The sequence below is a fragment of the Ptychodera flava genome, chromosome 5 (assembly GCF_041260155.1).
Source record: "Ptychodera flava strain L36383 chromosome 5, AS_Pfla_20210202, whole genome shotgun sequence".
Lineage (NCBI taxonomy): Eukaryota > Metazoa > Hemichordata > Enteropneusta > Ptychoderidae > Ptychodera > Ptychodera flava.
Window position 1 is genome coordinate 39,199,970 of NC_091932.1, and position 23,632 is coordinate 39,223,601.

The following is a 23,632-nucleotide window of genomic DNA, read 5'->3' on the forward strand; positions in this document are numbered from 1 at the left end:
AAATATGTTGGATGCTTGTCGATAACGGTAAAATTGTTTGAAAATGCCCTGCGTGTAACTAAATGTCATTTAGCATTAACTGTGAAGAGGCATGTAATAAAAATATTATTGTCTGAATACATGGGTCTATGTGCCCTCGCAGCAATTTGCCCTCCTGGCGTCAGGCAAATTGTCACCTGCTCTCGGGCACACAAACCCATGTATTCAGGCAAAGTGTGAATGAACGAACGAACCGATGACAGATTTCAAATCGCCCCGGTGCTTTTTTGTAATGGCTAACGGATTCTAATATGCGCCGCTTTGATAGTTTTGATCAAGCAAACTCATTGTTCAGTGTCGAAGCGAATACTTTCTAATCTTGTTTCTAAGGGTGTGTGATCAGAAAAATTGAAACTATTGTCATACATTTCATGATGAAGGGTTTTCTAAAATCAGGCATATCGGAATGGAAAAATTGAAGAAAAAGGCTCAAGGAACCGAATTTGTAATATAAAGTCACCGGTTCATTTCAAGTCCGTGCAGTGGATGAAATGCCCATATACTCATTGTACGCACGGTAAAGATTATTTAAATACAAGAAGCAATGTGTGAATAAACGGCGTAATTTATTATTTACCAAATTTGCCATTATTATATCAAACATTTCATAGATGAAGTTTTGATCGGTAAAATAATACAATCCTCTACAATTGTCAATTTTGTCAAACTTTACAAGTTCTAAGTAATGTCTAGTACTTTAAAAACATAATTGTTTTGTAAATGTCACTAGGCTCAATTTTTTTAGCATTACTTGAAATGTATCAAGGACTTTGAAATTGCACAATCTCTTATGATCGCTTTTTGAGGCGCTCATCAGCGGCCATTATACATCGTCCAAGCTGAAATTCGATTATCTCAAGTCGGCCCAGACTGACAGATTTAGGCGAAAACTTTACAATAAAATGTTAAATCAATTTAATTTTGACAAAGGATTTTAGGCTTAACAAATTGCCGAAGGCATCACTTTTACCACTGCAGAGTATTTATATGTCGACCGTGAAAGGTAGCGTCGAACAACTGCGCAATACATAATCATTTTTTCGTCGCGTACAGTTCAACTAAATATCAACGCAAAGTTTGCGCTCTGAATATATGTATGAACTATGTATGTTCTACCTACAGTTTTTTGTAGGAACAATTCGCAATATTTCATAATGACCATGTTCAAATAAAAGTTTCACCTCATTTACTACGTTTCTGATGATACAACTACGTTTTTAATGTATTCAAATATGTATAGTGCGTATTTTTATCTCAGCAGCCTCATCATTTTTCGGTGCGGATAAAGCAATTTCGGATATTCTCCATTACTTTAATTTCAAGAAACAATTGAAGGTACTATTGAAAAGTATTTGCTCTGAAAACATGTAAAGACAAAAGTATACTGACATTTGAAGGTAGGAATTTTTCAGCAATAATTGATGAAAACAACATTATTGCGATTAAGGAAATACTACGTGTATATAACTCTATCATCATTGGAATACACTATTGGTTGCTTTATATGAAAAAGCTCAGTACAAGTACTAAATATCGAAGCTTCTTCATTTTCGGAAAATCTAGATTCCCTTGTTCTAATACTGTGGGAGTTGCATAACACACACAAAGTTTGCACGTGGGTAATGGGTCACATCCTTCAACCAGGTGATGTCGATATTGAAATAGCTTTCCAGTTCATGTTCTGGCCTTTACGATGAGTTTAACTCCAGCCGGTGGGGTTAGAAATCCCGACTTGCCGACCTTTGGAGGTATCTAGTATAAGGAGAAAAAAAAACATTCCTGGAACTCTAAAGGCATAACAGAAAGTTCATTGTCATACTACTACTTCTACTACTATTAATAACATCAACAACAGTCAGTATTCATCACATACATCATCATTACTATCATCATAATCATCGTCATCATCGTCGTAGTTGTCGTCCATCCATTCATTTATTCGACTCCTAGACTTTAAATCTTTACCAACCTTGCATTAAGTAAACGTTTATGTACATGCTTAAAAATGATTACATCATCCACCTGTCTGTTCTGTAGTATACGTCATGCCATTTACTCAAAATACTTGCTCGTAGAATCATCGGTTCTAAACTGTTCATACCTCAGTCTCGGCGCAAGGTTCAAAGGTGAATCGCTGGAAAATACGGACCAGGCCAATCTTAGCTTCCAGCAAGGCAAATCTCATTCCGATACAGTTACGAGGACCAGCTCCAAATGGCAGCCATGCGTAAGGATGACGTTTCTCTTTTTCTTCTTTGGTAAATCTAAAGAAATATCATATATTTTGCAAATAATGTAGGCATTAAATATGCTTCTAGTATTGGATTTCACCATTATTGTTGCTGCTTGTGTTTTATGGTTATATCTATTGTCCATTGTTTTATCCCACAGAAAGTACAATTAAATTATAGCGATTTGTACATTGTCACTACATACCGTCGGATAATTTGAAAAATATTGAGAACTTCAACGCAACAGATGTTTAAAAGCACATCTGTGAATGCTTGTTACAGAAGTCTCTCATGAGCTCCATGCAGTATTTTGTGACTCAGCGTTGAAATCAGAAATGTGTAGCGATAACATGATATGAAATACTCACTGCCTACCTTTCCGGGATAAATTTCTCAGGTTCAGGGTAGATCTTTGGATCATGGTGGATTACATAGATCGCCACTACAACAAACATTCCCTTCGGAATGTGAATCCCAGAGATTGTGACATCCTCATTACACTCTCTGTCAAATCTGTTTAAGAATTAACCCAATTAGTATTTGCAGTCAGAACTAATTCTCCTAAATAGGTTAACGCATATAATTACGGAATTAGATCACATTCAGAAACGGTGGTGAGGAATTTATATTTTTAGGTTTCTTTCGATATGAGGCATAGCAGCCACTCCAAGTAAATGTCAAATTACAATTACGAACCTTTCTTTCCGATCCAGGATAGAATCCGTCATTATCCCAATGCTGATGATGATTATAAATGTTTATGATCGGTATAATTATGGTAATAACAACAATAATCACCAGCATCATCATCATCATCATTATCATCATTATCATCATCATCGCCATCGTGTCAGAACCATCATCATTTATATTAACATATTTTCTAATGTTGTTATCGTTCAGCATCTCATCGTTTTTGTCGCGCATTATATCAACTGACTTTTTTACTTCTGTGTAGTCGATCCCGATTGCTTTCTAGCTCAAATTAGCTCTCCTGCCCACAATGTTGTGTTTTCGTAGTTATTTACACCAGCTCAAGGCAAAAGTTTCAATGTTAACGTGCGTATTTTACGCTAGCTCTAAACATGCGGAAAATGCCGTATTCAGAGGATCGTACGTTTTTTAATTCATTGTACTGACGTTGTCTTTGCAGCACTTTCAGCCGCCTTTCCAGACAAGTGGCAGTCGAGGCCTAGATGTTGTCAGTCATACTTCAAAGTTTTCCCATATATCAGGTGATAAATGCATTTTCTAACCTTACGAGAGGCGGGTACATTCTGAGAGTTTCACAAACAACCATATCCAGATAAGGCATCTTAGACACAGCGTCGTAGGTAACTTCGTCATAGTTTGCCATAACGTCATCGATTTCAGCGCACAATTTGTCTTGCACGTCTGGATTGGTTGCCATGGAGTAAGCAAGAAAACTCATCATGGTGCTCGTTGTCTCATAACCAGCAACGTAGAATATCAATGACTATAAAAGTAATAATGGATTGTCATGTGACCATGTTTCACATAGTACTAAGACATGAACGATTGAATATTTATATCTAGTTATCTTGTTAATAGATCAGTGTTACGTTTGATTTTACATCTTAAATTTGATAGAATAATGAGCACAATGACAGAAATAAATGACAAGAGAAATAAATGACAAAAGAGAGGAAATTTACTTCAAATTAACATTTGAACATTAACAATAATTGCAAATGAAAATAATGACAATATCGGATCGTTGTGAATCTCGTAATCAAGACTATATTCTATAAAAAACTAGATATCAGTACTCCACAAGTTGACATCAATGATACGTATTTCTAAAACACAAATGTATGAGTGAAAACTTATTCGTAAGAAATTAAATCCAAGTCAATAACTTAAAGGAAATTAGAACATATTAACCTAAAGCATACAGTTCCACATATCTTCTTTTGTCGAAGAATGTATTTTAATATAAACAAATTGATATACACTGTAGAGAGTGTTATCGATGCACACCACTCTTTAGCGCGATGTAATAACTGCTTTCCAGTTTTCTTACCTGTGCCACGAGCTCATCATTTGTAAAACCTTTGTGAAAATCATGTGTGTCCGATTTTCCATCTCTCACAAGTCGAACTCCATTCTCATCATCTTCTGCTTCATTTTCTTTGATGTATTGATCATATACTTCACGGGCGTCCAACATATGCTGCAGAAAGTCGACTTTCTAGTACAAAGAAATGTACAATTATTTTAACTATAGCAAAGTAAAAAATTAATGTGAATACAACATGTTAGGTACGCTTTCTTCGGACATAAAACTCTTCGATTTCATTTCAACGTTTATTTGTCAGTTCGGGAACTTACTAAATATTATAGTAACTATCTTTACATGGGAAATATTTACTTGATATTGTATTTCTTCAAGGCTAATCAGCGTACACTATAGACTCAAGTTTGATGATGATAGTAAATGCATTAAAACCATAAAATGTGCATAACACACCAACTTCTGTAAAATTTGTAGCACGAATGATCCAAACTGTTGGTAAAAGAAAACCACTAAATCAATTATGTGATAAAAATCGACACATGGAGTCGCATTTTAGCTGGGCAACCGTGTCTTACGGACCGCCATCTTGGTTATTGCTCGTTGCTTTCAACAGCCTTGACCGAGGTCAAGTCAGTAATCTTTTACAAGTTCTAGAACTGTCCATCCCGCTTTCCTAAATTGGCTTCCTATATTGGTTTTCAATTTCATTGTATATCCTAAATACAATCTTATGCTTTTACATCGTTTCAAATAGCAAATGCTACTTTCCCACTGATGTCACACGTTCTATCGTAGTGTATCCAATGCTGTTATCTATTCTTCAACAGAGAAATTTTGATTTCCTACCTTCTCTGAAGGATCTTGGTTTTTTCGTATTTCGACTGTTGTTTCAGTTAAATTTACGAAATAATTGATGACTCTTCTTGGGAATATTCCAATATTCAGCCAGTTCAGGATTGGTATCACAAACGGAAAAAGGACTGTGGGATTCAGATGTAAAATAAAAGAGCGGTTGAAGAGTTGACATATATTTAAACAAAACGCAGGATTGCAGATGGGATATTTACAACACACTATAATTTGCATATTTGATGCTCCATGACAATATTTAGTCGACTTTATGTTTATCATAATTATTCCATGAGTTAAAGATGCATGAAAGGCAGACATAGGATAATTCCTTCAAACAACATGACAAAAATCGAAAAGTGAGTTGAAACCATTTGATATTGCAGTCGTATTGAACAGATGCGGATGTGTGCGATTAGACACTTTTACATAAGGAACTGGTGAAAATAAAAACTCTAGTTAGTGTATTTCGAAAAAAAATTTAAAAACCCGTAATTTTAGACTATAAATATTCTTTGAAACCTACAGTTATTCCGATTATGATTTGTTATATAATTCTCTGATTAAATTATGATTTTTAAACATTACTCGAACTAGCTGATCCGTCACGATCAATAGCAAAACAAGGCACATACACTTAGCCATGTCATTGGCGGGATAGCTACTTACAAAGAGCCAAGAGCACTGGATTAAAAAAGTCAAAGGCAAAGGCTTCCTTGACATGCTTGACAAAGGGATGGCCAGGTTGCTCTTGTGAGTTCACATCAACTCCAAATCCAGCACTGCCAATACTATCAACCACATAGCCACCAAAGACGCTGAGGGAATTAAACAAAGACAAGTTCAGGTCGGCTGGTTGCTAAGTGTGTAATTTTATTTTCATAAAGGAAATACCTGTATGTGATTCACGGATCGTTGAGTTAGCAGGTTTCGAATAATGTATATCCATACGCCTGTCCTGGGGCGCCGCTACGACAATTCGAAGACAAACATGAACGCGGTTGTTGTGAACCGTATTTCATCGGAGTCTTTCGGAGTTAATGACTTACTCTTTGCATTGCACTTGCTTTCCTTCTTTGCTGTGTTTACCAAGAATTCTTATCATGGTCTCCGCAGCCCTATTGACGATGGGAGTCATCTGAGAAGATACAGTATGACATGCTTTGTCACTTGACATGTACATGAAACTCCCTCTTTATCTTAGTTTGTCGAGGTAAGGACCCTATACGTAATGTTTAATCACAGACTGTGGTTTAATTCATAAAATAATTCATAAAATGAGATTTCCATGGCGTGCCCTCTCCATTGTGATGTTTAGATCGCGCTCTCTATTTTAAGTCGTCCCACAAATTGGCACATTTCAGCTTGTATTATGTTTTATTGTTGTCTTTGATACGTCTTTATTTTTGCAAAATGGTCTGCGATCCAGTCTTCGAATTAGTAAAGCCTTAACATCTACGTATTACAAGTATTAACAAAATAAAAGAAATCTGATACAGTTACTTTGTAATATTATTTTCTTATAATTTTCGTTAACATAACCTGTGTTATGGTTTTATTAAAGAAAAAATGTCCTGTCAACAATAACAATAAAGCTTACATGTGTGCATTGTGACTTGACAGGCACGATGATTCGTACGTTTATATGCTTACGAGTAGCTATAGCACAAAAAACTATGAATGCTGTTGAAACAAAACTAGTAAAACAGTTATCAAAAGTTACAGCTATGTTTTTCACTTTTTCCTTTGTCGTGTGTCATTAGACGTGAAGCTAGACAGAAACAGGATGTTATCTCACAGTTCTCATTTTCGATCCGCTGAAAGCTGGTGTGAGAGTGTTTCTCTTGTTCTTCCAATTTTGATCAACGAGGACGGACAGAGCATGGTTGAATGGTTTACTTTCCAGTGGAAAAGGCTGTGAAACATCAAAGCATTGATGATGAGTACAATTATTATCATTTCATTGCAAGTATATCAATGCAAGGTCTCAATAAGTACACGATTACAGTAAGTTTACCTTAATGCAAATATTAATTCAGAATTAATACAATTTGGCTGGCCAGAAAAATATTTGTGCTTTGCACGATACTAGAATCGTTCCTCTGTAAGCACATCTCCAAATTTTCTTGGCCCTCTAGATAAATCTCAGACAGGAAAAGCCATTAAAAAGCATTGACATTGCACAGAGCTGATCAAATAGAGGTTAAAGAATTAATATTCGGCTCGAGCATTAATCTACTCACTCTTCTGTTGTAAAAGGAGGTGAAGTGCTTGACGCAAATCTGCTTACACATCTCAGGGTCTACCACTTCAAGCACTGCTTGACGACCTTCGTAAATCCTGGGTAAAGAATTTCAAATACGTAATAAGCTTATTGTAAGTCATATTGACAAGAATCTTAAAACATAAATCAACAACAGTAAAGAGGAAATTTATGGTTTGCTCGTTATGGAGGAGCTACGAACATTATATCCTTGCTGACCTGTATGAATTATAACGAAAATAATATTCCTTTTTTGACTCTTTTTGTTTTCTGTAAAGTTAAACATAGCAAATGCTATCCAAGATGGAGATTCGTCATTTTGGGGCTGACGCAATTCCCACGTCAGCGGAATGAATTTTGACAATTTGCAGTCGAAAAAAATTGCTGGAAGGAACAGAGTGATATTAAGATAAGGCCACATTGCAATCATAACTATTTTTCAGTCTGAAAATTAATTTTTGCCAATTTCTGTTTGAAAGTTTTGGATCGTTGCAAAATTATTATAGTAGAGATAATTTGGCCTAGAAAGAAAACAAAACAGTAATGTTGATGTTTCACATGTTTCCATGGTAGCCAATTTGATTGTGTAAAAAGTCATATATACGTTGTATTAATTCAAGGATATCAAAATCACAGATATCAAAGAATTCTATTCTAGGAACCACAATGGCAGCTATTTTTGGTTTGAAAATCTAGTTCCCAAAAATTATATTTCTAAGCATTTTAATTGTTTCCAAGAAGATATGGGAGACACCATGGGGCAGTAGTTGGGGTACTGATCCCTCTATAAGAGGATTGACGACAGCCTTGACCCTCCTTTTCAACAATTCTGAAGTCGAAATCTGTGACAGTCGGCGTTTTACTTGTGATGCTGGTATCTTTGAATAAGTCCAACATAGATATGATTTACAGCATAATTAAAATGGCTATCGTGAAAATTTAGGAAAAGTGATTTTTGATTATTTTTGTAGGCAAAAATATACGTTATGATTGAAATATCACAAAACGGAATTCAATGGAAATTAATTTTCAGACTCAAAAATAGTTGTGATGGGAATGAGTTCTTGCAATTTGCACCGACGCTTTTCCATCAGCCAACTTTTATGGCGTATAGTTCATATCTGTGTATTTATTAGCATCAAGGTGTGATACGCCAATATCCTGGAATTGCGAATGTTTCGACTTTAATCAATTGCCTAGCACTTACCCGAAGACTTTGCCGTATTTCTTATACCACTCCATCTCTTTGAATTGGACACCCTACAAATACACACATGTAATAAAATATAACGCATACAACAAATGATTTCGAACGAATTAACTTTAAATGCCAGCAAACCATATCTGTAGAGCGATATGTCTCAAAGCAGGAACTTTGGATTCTTAAAACAAAATATTTATAGTCATGACGCATATAGCTTGTGTCCGTACCCCTTTCGAGTTAAACTGAAGGTCGAACTTTCCAGCTTTACCACATGTTTAGGTTTGCTTTTCGTAATTAACACGCAGAGGATTACCGTTGACAACTTAAGAGCGCACTATCATCTTTTGGTTAATGCATCGCCATTTTTAAATTTAATTTTTAATTTAATTTAATTAATTTTTAAAGACAACCGTAAAATAAAACCGTTTATCCCATTTCAAAGCGATACGTAAAACAGAGCTCTTATACAACTAAATAAATAGAAAATCTGAAAGTCAAACAGAGAAATAGAAAGATGGAGGGACGCTTAGAAATTCAATTTTATAGAACAGCACATGATCCAGGAAAGATAGAACAGATATGTATGGAACAACATGAATTGTCTGTCAATCAGGAAGTTATACAGACTATCTATGTAGCTAAACAAGAGAGAAAGAAAGGCTAGCCTGGACTATACAGGAAAAAGAAAGACATATATCACGGTATGCAGATGTACAAATTAATTGATTAACTGACTTTGCTTTAGATAGATCTTCGAAACTCACCGTGCTAATTTGAATGAAGTTTCCTAAAAGCGGCCATGGTGCTGGTCCTGGAATTCCCAAGTTTCGGAATGTGGAAAATGGCCATGTTGCATACCTATGAGAGACATGAGACAACTTGTACTAATGACAATGAACATTACAGTTAATGTTTAAATTCGCGTCACGAAGGAAGGTTCATCTGACGAACTATGGCAACCACGCCATCGCGTGGCATCAAATTAGCAAACATATTCCCTTTATTTTCATTTGTTGATTGCAAATTCTTTGGCAGAAAGCAGGATTCTAGAAATTCTGTACCAAACTTGCAAACTACATATCTGACAGAAACCGTTGCCCCGAACTGAATCCGATGACGACTGTACTAATGTCATTGTACACTTACACATTTACACAACATGGTGTGAGTTTCTCAAAGTCCAATAGCTTTCTCTCTAACAGTATTCTGTTAGATGTCCACGATATTTTTATAGTGAAGATGTTTTCGTTTCGTTTCTTTTCTATTCTTGTCTTTATGAAATATTTGACTTACAAGCTCAGTATATCAAAAACTAATAAAACGACAAGCAAATATACCTGTTGCTAATTCAGTACCGGAAAAGTCAACACTGCCCTTACATTGTTATAGTTAGCATAGGGGGAAGGACTAATTTTGTCCCGAATTTTTACACTTCACAGTTGACCTTGGATTTTCCCGCTCTCACAGGGTCACTTGCGCCCTGACGTTACCAATTTTTGATTCCAATCGTCTTAATATGTTCCTGCATTACCTTTTAGTCCCAGATCTTATTGTTGGATCTACAAATATCCGTTTCATCGCACAAAACCAATAGTCCCGACTTTATATGAGAAACCTGAAGAATATACGAGTTTCACTGCTCTGATTTGACATCACGTTTTTAAAAATGCGGTACGGAGTGTACCCTTCTGTGACCTTTTGAAAAAGATTCGTCCGTTATAACGTGACTTGTGTTGCCTTCTACAGTCACCATTACTTGACCGTTTTGAATGTCAAATGTATTGTCGTCGTCTGACACAGAGATATTTAAGTTATTGTCCGGCACTAGTAGTCGCCAAGAGTGCTCTTATCACCAGGCTTATACCAGCTCCCTTTTTGAGTACGCCATTGGGTTCAACATTTTGCTGACACTGCAGTCGCACTCGCTCTCTCTGTCCGAGATACGCTAACATCGACTTTTGTCTGTTGTTTTCCAACAAAATGTTATGTCAAATACTTACAAGTAAAACAGGACCAGTGCCATTACAGAAAGCGGCATCCAGGCAGATACTTCCAAGCCAAACAACTCCATGATTCTGTCGATCTCACGCCAGAAATTACTGTGCACTGTTCGATGCGACTTCCATAAATGTTAATGGAAGTGTTGTATACACGTATGTACACTCTTATCAGTTCCCTTGCTCTAAATACTAGTGCGCGCGCATCACAAAGAGGTCGCTCACCTTTTTTGTGCAGAGCATATGAATGACTCATTCGAGAAGAATAAAGGTCACGAAAACTTTAAGCGCGACCTACTTTGCAAGTGTGTCCCACTTACTGGATAAATGTTACGACACTGATACTGGCATCACGATAACCTATAAATGCTGAAACCAGCGTGGTGAACAAGTCCAACTTATGACAACGATTTACCACTGGTGGAAGAACCTCTACACTAACACCTCGCAGTACAATAAATTACGCACAATTCTCTATGATTTGTATCCTTGAAGGTTCTTTTCTAAAAACTTTTTCAGTTCTGCATGTAGGCACAAGTGTGCAGCATCAGAATAATTGTTATTATAAATTCACGAATGTACCGATGACACATATATCAAATCGCCTCGGTGCGTACAGGTATTATCGCCCTGGAATCAATTACCAGTTTGGTTTGATCTTATTATCAGAGTCAGATTATCCAGCTGGATCGAAACTGGTTAGATGGAGTATTAGTTCAGTGGAAAATAGAGACAATAGGTGATTTAAACATATCAAAAACCGGATTGACAACTTTTCCAACAAAAAAAAGTACCCATGCACCAATTCTACGGACTTTTCATGAAATTTGTGATCATAGATCCTACCATAACTGCTCGTCGTATACATTTTTCATTTATTGCTGTAAATTCGTAAAGTTTAAAAAAATTACATTGAAATAAAATCTGAAAGCACTGAACTTTGTTACACGAAGTATCACCGCGCTGGATTCGAAATAACCGGATACACCATGCACTGTGCAAGTCAATTTTACCTTCACGTTGGTGAAGGTGATTTCAAAGCAATCTGCACGCCGTGCGGGTTGAAAATAATGAGGGTCTAATCTTTACTTTACCATGAAATTCTGGATTATCATTTTCTTTCGTTTTATGCGGTCAATTTTTCATTACATTTTGATTTCTTGCCAAAACTAAAACAAAATCCGAATTACGAATTGAGCGGTTATAAAATCAACGCGGAAGTTAGATTAAAAAGCCAAGTGAGGGCCAAGGTCTTCTGGAGTCTCGCCTAGTAATACAACGATACGTGTATACATCTCACAAACAACACTGTACTAGAGGGCCGAGGGCCTCACCTATGGCCTCTAGTGTTTTCTAGGCACCAATCGTTGATGTCAGTCGTATGGCATTGTTTTCATTCTGTGAGTTTTCATTTTGAAATTTTAATTAATTGGACACATGGGAAATAATATTACCCTTCTAAATTTTGGGATCAAGCGGGTATCAGAGAAGCCATATAAATAGAATCTCTAGTCGTGCTATGAAAATTCAGGCAGTAGTACGAGATCGGTAGAAATGTGTCAACGCACATGTAGCCTAGTCATGCCATTATCTACGTCGCAACTGTCAGAGGAACTTTCATGGGACGATCGACTGGGATGGGGAGTTAACATATTCTGATGATAAACTTTAACTCTTACAGTGGTGCAGATAATTAAAGTCTGGTGCATGTTGATGAAAAAATGATGTGCACAGTGTGCATGCTGATACGAAATTAATTTTCAATCCCTACCTCGGCAGGTCAGTTGTCTAAAATATTAACCCGGATGTAGTTGTAAATTCGTTTTCTTTATTTCACCCCTTTAGACTATGTTCAGTTAATTACCCACTTTTAGACATTGCACTGTGTCTGAGACGTAATCCGATGAACACTCATTTATTACGAATTTGTTATTAATCACGAACAGATGACAAAATTGTGTCATGAAAACTTTTTACGGCATAGTTTCTTGATCGTTTTTCATTTTCTTAGAAACAGTCATGTAAAAACTTTATCAGCACTTTACATTTTTGATGCGATGGCTACGTTTAATGCACCCGAATATGCCGTGCTTTCATGACTTTTATCGCAGCAAACTTATTCTTCAGTATTGAAAACATTAATTTCTAGTCTCGTCTTTAAGGATGTAAGATCAGAAAAATTGAAACTATTATCGTACGTTTTGGACTGGAGAATCTCGAAATCGGGTATAGCGAAATGATGACAGATTAAAGAAAAAGAGAAGGGTCACTCAACTTGATTTGCCGAAAAAAGGATGTCACCGTCTTTTACGAATATCACAGAAAATTAACATTACAAGCCATTCATTTCAAGTTTATACAGAAAATAAAATGCCAGGATTGTCATTGTACAATAAAACAAAACTAAAACTTCGCACAGTAAAGATCCTTGAAACAATAGAAACAGTGTAAGAATGAAGAGCATAATTTATTTTTTACAAAATTTGCTATTATTATTCAGTCAAACATTTCAAAGATATAGGGTTTTATTCAGTGGAACATAGGTAATGTCTTTTACTTCCAGAAACATAATTTTGGAAAAGTTACCATCCTCAATTTTTTACTATTAGGCAAAATGTATCCAGGAAAATACAATTGCGCAATCTCTCATGATCGTTTTGGGGTCGCTCATGAGCGGCTATCATGCATAAGGCTAGCCGGATTTCTATGGAGTCAAGTCGTCAAAGACAAACGGATTCTGGTGAAAACTTAACAAATAAATGATGAATCAACTAAATAACTTGACTGACGATGTACGGCTAAACAAACTGCTGAAGGCATCAATATCGCCATTATAGAATATATATCAAAAGTACGTCCTCTGAATATATATTGGACAATATTATACAGATGTTTTGAAGTAAGGAATTATTTAGCAACTACATTATTGTCATTTAAAAATACTACGTGTACAGAGCTCTGTATCATCATTTGAATACAATATTGGCTACCTAATATGATCAATAAAAAGCTCAGAACAACTCTAAATATCGAAGCTTCTTCATTTTCGGAAAATCTAGATTTCCTTGTTCTTATACTGTTGGAGTTGCATAAGACATAAAGTTTGCACGTAGGTAATGGCTCACATCCGTCAACCATTTAAGTGATGTCGATACTGAAATAGCTTTCCACTTCATGTTCTTGCCTTTACTGTGAGTTTAACTCCAGCCGGTGGGGTAAGAAATCCAGCCTTGCCTAGCTTTGGAGGTATCTGATAAAGAGATTAGAGACATTTTGGAAACTCTAAAGACATCACAGAAAGTTCATGGTCATAATGATAACATCAAAAAGACAGTATTCATCATCATTATCATCATCATCATCATCATCATCATCATCATCAAAATCATCATCATCATCATCATCATCATCATCATCAGCATCAGCATCAGCATTCGTTCATTCATTCATTCAATTTCTTCTACTTGTAAACCCTTTACTTTACCAGACCTTTAAAACGTTAATGATAACATGATAACATCCAGCATGCATGATGCCATTTACTTGATATGCTTCTTCGTAGAAACGTCAGTTCTAATCAGTTCATACCTCAGTCTCGGCGCAAGGTTCAAAGGTGAATCCCTGGAATATACGGGCAAGGCCAATCTTAGCTTCCAGCAAGGCAAATCTCATTCCGATACAGTTACGAGGACCAGCTCCAAACGGCAGCCATGCGTAAGGATGACGTTTCTCTTTCTCTTCTTTGGTGAATCTTAAGAAATGCCATTATATTTTGCAAGTAATGTGAGCATTAAATGTTCTGGTAATACTGTACTATATCACATGGTTGTTTTAAGTGTCTTTCACATTGTGATTAAGCTGGTTTACATCGCACAAAATGTATTAATACATCATAGCAATTTTCTCTTTGTCCCTCAATAACGTAGGATAATTTGAAAAAATATTGAGAACTTCGCAGTAACAGTTGTTTGAAAGAATATCTTTCGAATGCTTGTTTTCGAAGTCATCCATGAGCTTCACGTACTACTTTGTGACTAACCGTTGATATCAGAAATGTGTAGCGATAACATGATATGAAAAACCAACCGCCTACCTTTCCGGGATGAATTTCTCAGGTTCAGGGTAAATATTTGGATCATGATGGATTGCATAGATCGCCACTGCAATGAACATTCCCTTCGGAATGTGAATCCCAGAGATTGTGACATCCTCATTACACTCTCTGTCAAATCTGTTTAAGAAGAAACCCGTTACTTTAGCATTGGCAGTTAGAACTATTTATCCTAAATAGGTCGACATGTATATATAATGAATAAGATTGCACACAGAAACAATTGTAAGACATTTAAGTGGTTTCTTCCGATATCAGGCATTTACATTCACTCAATCCACAATGAATCTACAATCACTTTAATTTCTGATCCAGGCTAAACTCTGTCATTATGCCAATGATGATGACGTTCATGATGATGATGATGATAATAATAATCATAATCATCATCATCATCATCATCATCATCATCATCATCATTTTTATCATTCGGATCATCATCAAAAATAGTATGTATTTCTAATATAGTTGTATTGTTCATCACATGAGGTATATAACTCATTGTTTGTTCAAGAATCAGCCCTACTAATATTATGTAAGATTGATCAAGAATTATAATATAAAGATCAAATAAGCCCCATATCGATAATGCAGTTTCGTCGTTAATATTTACACCGAGTCAATACAAAAACTTCTATGTTCATGTCAGCGTATCTTAAACTCGCGCTCCAAATTATGTTGATTGTGCGCCGCTTGCACTTGGCCGAAAGTTGTATTGTTTGTTTATTGTGCTGATGTTGTTGCTGCAATTTCAGCCGCTTTTACAGACAATGGCAGTCGAGGCCAGGTTCATCAGTTGGCAGCCATATTTAAAAGGTTTGGCAGATATTAAATGATAAATGCTCATTCTAACCTTATGGCAGGTGGATACATTCTGAGAGTTTCGCAAACAACCATATCCAGATAAGGCATCTTTGACACAGCGTCGTAGGTAACTTCGTCATAGTTTGCCATTACGTCATCGATTTCGGCGCACAATTTGTCTTGCACGTCGGGATTGGTTGCCATGGAGTAGGCAAGAAAACTCATCATGGTACTCGTTGTCTCATAACCAGCCACGAAGAATATCAACGACTATAGAAATAATAATAGATTGTCATGTGACCATGACCATGACAAAAGAGATTTAATTTACTACAAATGTTTATAAACTTTATCAATAATTGCAATTTTAAAATAATGACAAAATCAGATAATTTTAAATCGCATATTCTATAAAAATGTGTATCTGAACCATTAGGGTATGCCTGAGAACTGATTTGGTAGAAATCAAAGTCAATATCTAAAAGAAATTACAATATTTCAACCTGAAGAATACTTTTCCCACATTTTTCTCGTATGTCTAAGGATATTTCATTATCAACAAATCCGCAATTAATCTAGAAGATATAATGGATGCACACCACTCTTTAGTGAGATGTAAGAATAACTGCTCTCCAGTTTTCTTACCTGCCCCAGAAGCTCATCATTTGTAAAACCTTTATGGAAATCATGTGTGTCTGTTTTTCCATCTTTCACAAGTCGAACTCCATTTTCATCTTCGTCTGCTTCATCTTCTTTGATGTATTGATCATAAACTTCACGGGCGTCCAGCATTTGCTGCAGAAAGTCGACTTTCTGATAAAAAAAGTTGATGAAGGAATGAATGCTTTATTTCACTAGATGCTTCACAGTATGTAAAATAATAAAGAATGAAAAGAAACGGTGTCTTACTGAAGTTGTACAAAGTCAAAAAAGAAGAACATTGCAGTATTGTATAATCTGGTAGATGTACAAATACTAAAAGTAAAAAACATGTGAACAAGACATGTAGAGTTCCCTAACTTCGTATATGAAACTCTTTGAAATAGTAAATATGTTCACATGAAGAATATTTAACAAATGTACCCGGTAGTATTTTTTCAAAACGAGGCTACACAGCGCACGCTAATCCAGGCTCAGGTTCGGTGACTCCATACGTCAAAAAGCACTAAATATGCATAAAGCGTCCATTTCTGTACAATATTGAGCACGAATAATAAAATAAAATAAGTAAAAAGAACATTACATTAATTGTCCGATAGAAATCACAGAAAATTGGGTTTTTGAGTGGCGACTGTCTCAAACACACCGCCATAATAAATTGCATGTCGCTTACAACGGCCTAGGTCGAGTTCATAGAAGAGGCACTATGATGAAAACTTTACTGTTAACAGTAAAAATTCTTCTTTGTTATATTTGGGTAGTTTCCGAACTTTTAAAATTCTATCGAAATATGTCTGATGCATTATTCTACTTTTTGTGACAGAGAACTCTAACACACTCAGAGAGAAGTTAGTAACGAAGATTATGATTTTCCTACCTTCTCTGAGGGATCTTGTTGTTTTCGTATTTCGACTGTGGTTTCAGTTAAATTTACGAAGTATTTGATGACTCTTTGCTTGAAAAATCCAATGTTCAGCCAGTTGAGGAGTGGTATCACAAACGGAAAGAGGACTGTCGTTACATTAAGATTTAAAATGAAAGAGAAGTTGAAGAGTTAGTATATTAATACAATGCAGGGTTAAGGAGTTGACGTTCAGAACACACCGTAATTTGCATATTTGATGCTCCATAACCGTGTTTTATCGAGTTCATATTTATCAAAATTATTTCACGATTAAAGATAAAGGAATGACTAACCAAGGCAAAATGACAAATGGGAAAGTAATTTGAAACCATTTGATCTTGCAGGCGGGTTAAACAGGCACGTTAAACAATATGCACTTGTCCATAATAAAAGGTCCGGGAAAATAAAAGCTCTGGCAAGTATACTAGTATTTCGTAAAGAAATCAAAATAGTAAAAATATTATTCTAAGCGATAAACATCCCTATGAAGGCGAAAGTTTATTTGCAATCGATTCTACTATCAGTTCGATTATTATTTACATACGATTCGTTATTTATAGTATGATTTTTATTTGATTATCGGAACTAGCTAAAACGTCATGTTCATTCTTAAATCAAGACACACACACTTAGCGATATCGTAGGCAGGAAAAGTACCTACAAACAGCCATAAACACCGGATTAAAAAAGTCAATGGAAAAGGCTTCCTTGACATGCTTGACAAAAGGATGGCCAGGTTGCTCTTGTGAGTTCACATCCACTCCAAATCCAGCACTGCCAATACTATCAACCACATAGCCACCAAAGACGCTGAGGAAATTAAAAAAATGACAACTTCAGGTCAACAGGTTGGTTTAATGTGCAGTTTCCTTTTCATCAAAGGAATTACGAGTATTTGACTCATGGATCACTGACTGACCACGTGTCGTATAATTCAGTAAATAAAAATGTATATTTATAGGTCAAAACAAGCCTGGCCTTGGGTGTAGCTACAATAATAGACTTTCAGACGAAAGGCAACGAAAATATGAACGCAGTTGTTTTGGAACGCTATCCATTGGAGTCTTTCGGAGTTAATGACTTACTCTTTGCATTGTACTTGCTTTCCTTCTTTGCTGTGTTTACCAAGAATTCTTATCATAGTGTCTGCAGCACTATTTACAATAGGAGTCATCTGAGAAGATACAATGTGATATGCTCCGTTACAGGAACATGTACGTGCAGATATACCCATCGTAAACTTCCTACATTTTACAGTTACTCGAGATAAGGACCTTTTCTATTTTTAGTCTTCTCATATTGAAGTTTGTATTATCATTATGTTTTGTTATTGTGCTTGATGTTCCTTATTTTTGCGAAATATTCTCATTCTATATTACGTGTGATACTTTAGAATAAACAATCTACGAATTAGTAGAAGCTTAAACATTAACGTATTACAAGTATCAACAACATCTATAAGGAAATCTGTTCCGGCTTTATTAAAGGACGGCGATTCGGCTGTCAACAAAACAATAACAATGAAGCTTAGAAGTGTGCAGGGTGACTTGGCAAGCATGATGATTCGTATGTTTACACGCTTGGGAGTAGCTATGGCGCAAAATGTTATGATTGCCGTTAACACAAAGCTAGTGAAAACTTTATCAACAGTTACAGCTATGTTGTTCACTTTATCCTTTGTCGTGTGTCGTTAGATGTGAAGCTAGACAGAAATAGGACTGTTATCTCACAGTTCTCATTTTCGCTCCGCTGAAAGCTGGTGTGAGAGTGTTCCTTTTGTTCTTCCAATTTTGATCAACGAGGACCGTCAGCCCATGGTTGAATGGTCTACTTTCCAGTGGTATACGCTGTGAAACATCGAAGCATTGAATATGAGTAAAATCATTGTCTTTCATCATAGGCATATCAATGCAACGTTATGTTAAGAACACAATTGCATAAAATTTGTTTACCTCAATGCAAACACCAACTTTTACATCTAAAATGATAAAGTTTATGTCGCCGTCATCCCTTGTGCTATTTCTTATATTAATTTTCTAATGCATGTAGAGATTTAAAATAAATTATATTCTCTGTTGCACACAGTCTCAAAAATAATATTTCGCTTGCCACAGTGTGTTTCCTTCTGTGAAATATCTCTGCATTGCACAACCCTCTATAATGTTGGATGGGCTTTTTGAAGTACCAATTGACTAGGATGTGACGTTCTTCTGTAGTCATGCACATCTCCGAATGTTTCAGATCGTCTGGATATAGGCCATACCAGGCGATTTAGACATTGACAGTTAGCAAATCAAATAGAAGTTAAAGAATTAATAGTTTGCTGAAACATTAATGTACTCACTCTTCTGTTGTAAAAGGAGGTGAAGTGCTTGACGCAAATCTGCTTACACATCTCAGGGTCTACCACTTCAAGCACTGGTTGACGCCCTTCGTAAATCCTGGGTAAAACATTTTAAATTCCCAAATGAGATTTATGAGCCAAAGTCCCAAGGCTCTTAAAAAGTAAATCAAAATAACAACAAGAAGAGATTTTTATAGCTTTTTATAATCGGCAAGCATCGCATCCATGTTGATATGTATGAATAGGAAGAAAGTAATAATCTCCTTTAAACAGCAAATGCACTGCATGATAGAGCTTGTCATCCTGGCGCTTACGTGGTTATCAAGTCAGCTGACTGTAAATCGCCGATTTGTTATCAAATAAGATGGCTTGAAGGAAAAAAAACCGACGATGTAAATTTAACAGCACATTCCAATAGCAACTATTTTGTCGTCTGAAAAATAATTTAACCCAATGTTTGTTTGTTGGATCGTAGCAAAATTTACACTTTGGAGAAAATTTAGCCATCAGTCGATATTGATGTTTTATGTGTCGATGGTAGCCCATTTAATGATGTAAAAAATCAAATGTTATATCAAAGATATCAACACCACAGATGCCAAAGAATTGTAGGCCTGTTAACGTTCGTCTAAACGAAACGAGAGGGTGTAATGTTAATGCCACTTCGCGAAGGCAGCGATTTCCGAGTTTTAAAATTAGTAAGCATCATCAAAATGGATATCATGGAAAAATTCAACAGCAAAATGGATTTTTTCATTATCTTTTTAGGTTTTACAACCATTCAAACCCCACAAAAAGGGTTTAGTGGAAAGTTATTTTACTGCTTAATAATCGTTTTGATTAAAATGTAGCCTTACAATTGATATCATGCTGTTTCCTAAAGCCAACTTATATGGCCTTTAATTTTTTGTGTTAATAAACATTGCGGTCCGATTACGAATGTTTTCGACTTTTGTAATGACTTATGAGCATCTATCACTTACCCGAAGACTTTGCCGTATTTCTTGTGCCACTCCATCTCTTTGTCTTGAAAACCCTACAAAGACATACATGTAACGATATCAAACACTTTCAATAGATTATTTCAAACCTCTTGGTAAGTTTAAATGCAAGCAAAATATCTGTAGAGCGATGTGCTTCAAAAAAAGAATTTTGGACTCTTGAAACAATGTGTAAATATATTGCCAGGACGCATAAAACAGGTTAAACAAGAGATCGAACTTTGATACTTCGTGAAATATTAACCTCTGCATTTTGCAATTAACATACAAAGGATTGCCTACACAACAACTTAAACGCGCAATATAATTTTTTGTTACTGCATCGTCATACTTTACATGGATGTCCCTAAAGCCAATTTACATTTGTGGAGCTGAAATTCATATTGACGTTGGCTAAATGTCATTGCCTATGAACGCTAAATAGCGTTGTCAAGCATATTTGCAGTTATTGCGTATGCGAGGGACCAATTAAGGGTGTCGATGTGATTAAAACACTCCGCGGCTGAGCCGCAAAATACAACCCTTCGTTTCAGAGGAACCCGTAAACAAAAAACTCGCAGACACTTTAAATAAATAAATAGAAAGTCAGATAGGCAAACAGAGACTTTGAAAGATGGAGGGACGCTTAGAAATTATAGGACGGAAAGTAATCAGGAAAGATAGACAAGACTGACATATTGACCAATTAGATATGTGGAGATACAAATTGATTGACTGACTGACTCACTGGGATATAGACAGGTCTTTGAAACTCACCGTGCTCAACTGAATGAAGTTTCCTACAAGTGGCCATGGTGTTGGTCCAGGAATTCCCATATTTCGGAATGTGGAAAATGGCCATGTTGCATACCTGCGATAGGCATGACAACAAAATGTAAGCGTTTTGTTGTTGACATTTTCAATCTGATATAGTATTGACATGGTAAACATTTCAGTGACTGTTTAAATTCGCGACACAGAAGAAATTTTGTCTGAAAAACTATGTAAATAACATAATATATTGTGTTATTTTGTGCACTACCTGTCATTAAATTAGCAAATATGTTTCAATTATTGTCATTTGTAGCATACAAATTCTTTAGCCCGAAAGCACGTTTTTAGAAATACTCAGGCTGTACCAGACTTGCAAACTATATGTCGAACACAAACCGTTCCCCGCACTGAATCTGATAAAGAATATTGTAACGTCGGTGTATAGTTTCACATTCACGCAAAATTGCGTGAGTTTACTCGAAGTCCTACAGCTTTCTCTATATTATATCCAGTTGGTCCGATGTTATAATTAAAGTGAAGATTATTCCATACGGTATAGCAGCTGCTCCTGTTGCGGTACCGGAAGGCTTCACTGCCCTGACATGGTTATAGTTAGCGTAGGGACAGGGGAATCTCACACCGGAGTTCTGCACTTCACAGCCGACCTTGGATTTCCCCACTCCTAAATGGGTCACTTGCACTGTCACGTTACTTATTACAAACCTTCTAATCTCCCTTTTTTACCTTGGAAGTCCTTAACCTTATTGTTCATCTGTCAATATTTGTTTCATCGAACAAAACCGAAAATCCCGAATTTAAACAGAAACCTAATGCATATGTGAGTTTTACTAATTTAGAATGCTTTCATTCGACCTCAAAATTTAAAAAAATGCAGTACAGACAATACCCTTTGAGTACACTTCTGTGTTGCCTTCAATAGTCTCCATAACTTGACCGTTTTCAATGTCAAATCCCGTTTTGAATGTCAAATGTTGTTGAATGTCCTCATCTGACACGAACATTTCGAGTTGTTGGGCAAAAGTAGACGCCAGGAGTGTTCCAACCACCTGCCTTGCCATCTGCCTTTGTGAGTACGTCATTTGGTTGACTTTTTGCTGACACTGCAATCGCCCACTCTCTGTCCGAGATACGCTATTCGACTTTTGTGTGTTGTTTTTCCAACAAAATGTTATGTCAAATACTTACAAGTAAAACAGGACCAGTGCTATCACAGAAAGCGGCATCCAGGCAGATACTTCCAAGCCAAACAACTCCATGATTCAGTCGATCTCACTCCAGAAATCACTGTGTACTGTTCACTGCAACTAGGTACTAGCGCCTATGTAAACTTTTAACAGTTCTTTGGCTTTAAGTAAGAATGTTGAGAGTGCGCGCGCATCGCACGAAGGTCGCTCACCTTTTTGTGCAGTGTGCAGAGCACATGAATGACTCATTCAAGAAGAATATAGGTTGCGAAATCTTAAATGCGACCTACTTTACAGTGTCTAATAATCGACTGCTTACATGGTACTATATCTAAGGTCATGACACTAATGTACACGATACTAGCATTTTACGTTAACTGAGTATCTACATCAAGGTTTGCATGTACCTAGACTTGGTTCAAGTCTGTGATTTTTGAATGTTTGAGTGGGGTGAACGCGATAATTTGTCTTCTATTTTCATGGGGAACGTGTGAGTGGGGTGAACGCAATGAGAGGGGTGAACGCTATACAGGGGAGTTTCCCCTGGAATCACAGGTGAATCCGGCAGAAACTAACTCACTACTGCGCAGACTCAAAGGTAACGTGTTCACTTAATCGCAAGGAAAATCTGGCCTGAGGCCATGGCTGCTAAATTCCAAATAGGTTTGTATAAAATAGGAGAGACACAAGAAAAGTATTACAAAAGTTTTTTTAGAAATTCACCGACTTAAACTAAGTCTTGCATGTACCATACAAACGCCACTACATCGATAGCCAAAATCTCGCTGCTTACAAAGTCGGAAATATTGTTAATTTTCCTGTACAAGTAACAAGAAACTTGCTTGAAACTTGATAATGCTGCAAACAATAACATCGGGAAAATTTAAAAACAAGTGTAAGACGAGTTCGGCGCGTTCATTAATTAACATATCTTACACAATACTCAGAGACTCTAAATAGTGACCAACAGAAGAACAAGTGCGAGATCGTGAGTTTACCATGGACTCCACATGAATGCACAAGCAGCCAATGACACATATTTCAAATAGCCCTGGTGCTTACAGGTGTTAGCGCACCAGAAATCCATTAACAGTGAGGCATGATATCTTATCAGAGTCAGATTATAACTATGGAGTCGTTCCGACGGTGGTTAGTCGTTAGCTGAAGACACAATGGAAGATAGAAGCAAAGTGTAATTTAAACATATCAAAAATCGCATTGTCGGAAAG

The 23,632-nt window shown here is 36.3% G+C and overlaps 2 protein-coding genes across 3 annotated transcripts; both read right to left on the bottom strand.

The window, feature by feature from the left end:
• Nucleotides 1-590: 590 nt before the first annotated feature.
• Nucleotides 591-10,812, bottom strand: LOC139133892 (cytochrome P450 3A8-like). 2 transcript variants are annotated; one of them, XR_011552669.1, is made up of 13 exons: nt 10,625-10,811; nt 9,389-9,482; nt 8,628-8,680; nt 7,401-7,497; nt 6,956-7,072; nt 6,207-6,295; nt 5,827-5,975; nt 5,155-5,288; nt 4,315-4,482; nt 3,527-3,747; nt 2,639-2,783; nt 2,141-2,303; nt 591-1,791 (listed from the first exon to the last, which is right to left on the bottom strand). XR_011552669.1 is itself a non-coding variant. In XM_070700666.1 (13 exons), the coding sequence occupies exons 1-13, from the start codon at nt 10,693-10,695 to the stop codon at nt 1,714-1,716; spliced, it is 1,572 nt and encodes a 523-aa protein (XP_070556767.1). In that variant the 5' UTR covers nt 10,696-10,812; the 3' UTR covers nt 591-1,713. The 2 variants fall into 2 exon arrangements, 1 of the variants encoding a protein (XP_070556767.1); XM_070700666.1 differs by having other exon boundaries at nt 2,646-2,783; nt 10,625-10,812.
• Nucleotides 10,813-13,062: 2,250 nt separating this feature from the next.
• On the bottom strand, nt 13,063-22,585 carry LOC139133893 (cytochrome P450 3A8-like). Its single transcript, XM_070700667.1, has 13 exons — nt 22,405-22,585; nt 21,202-21,295; nt 20,428-20,480; nt 19,445-19,541; nt 18,831-18,947; nt 18,186-18,274; nt 17,762-17,910; nt 17,074-17,207; nt 16,182-16,349; nt 15,586-15,806; nt 14,715-14,852; nt 14,210-14,372; nt 13,063-13,871 (listed from the first exon to the last, which is right to left on the bottom strand). The coding sequence occupies exons 1-13, from the start codon at nt 22,473-22,475 to the stop codon at nt 13,794-13,796; spliced, it is 1,572 nt and encodes a 523-aa protein (XP_070556768.1). The 5' UTR covers nt 22,476-22,585; the 3' UTR covers nt 13,063-13,793.
• Nucleotides 22,586-23,632: the final 1,047 nt, after the last annotated feature.

Bases quoted from the DNA above. Each gene is read 5' to 3' on its own strand.
- LOC139133892 (XM_070700666.1), bottom strand. From the start codon at position 10,695: ATGGAGTTGTTTGGCTTGGAAGTATCTGCCTGGATGCCGCTTTCTGTA. The intron at 9,483-10,624 runs GTAAGTATTTGA...TGTCTCTCATAG, and splicing joins GCACTGGTCCTGTTTTACTT to GTATGCAACATGGCCATTTT. The intron at 5,289-5,826 runs GTAAGTAGCTAT...TGAATCCCACAG, and splicing joins TCCAGTGCTCTTGGCTCTTT to TCCTTTTTCCGTTTGTGATA.
- LOC139133893 (XM_070700667.1), bottom strand. From the start codon at position 22,475: ATGGAGTTGTTTGGCTTGGAAGTATCTGCCTGGATGCCGCTTTCTGTG. The intron at 18,948-19,444 runs GTGAGTACATTA...GATGTTTCACAG, and splicing joins CCTCCTTTTACAACAGAAGA to CGTATACCACTGGAAAGTAG. The intron at 18,275-18,830 runs GTGAGATAACAG...GTATCTTCTCAG, and splicing joins GCGGAGCGAAAATGAGAACT to ATGACTCCTATTGTAAATAG.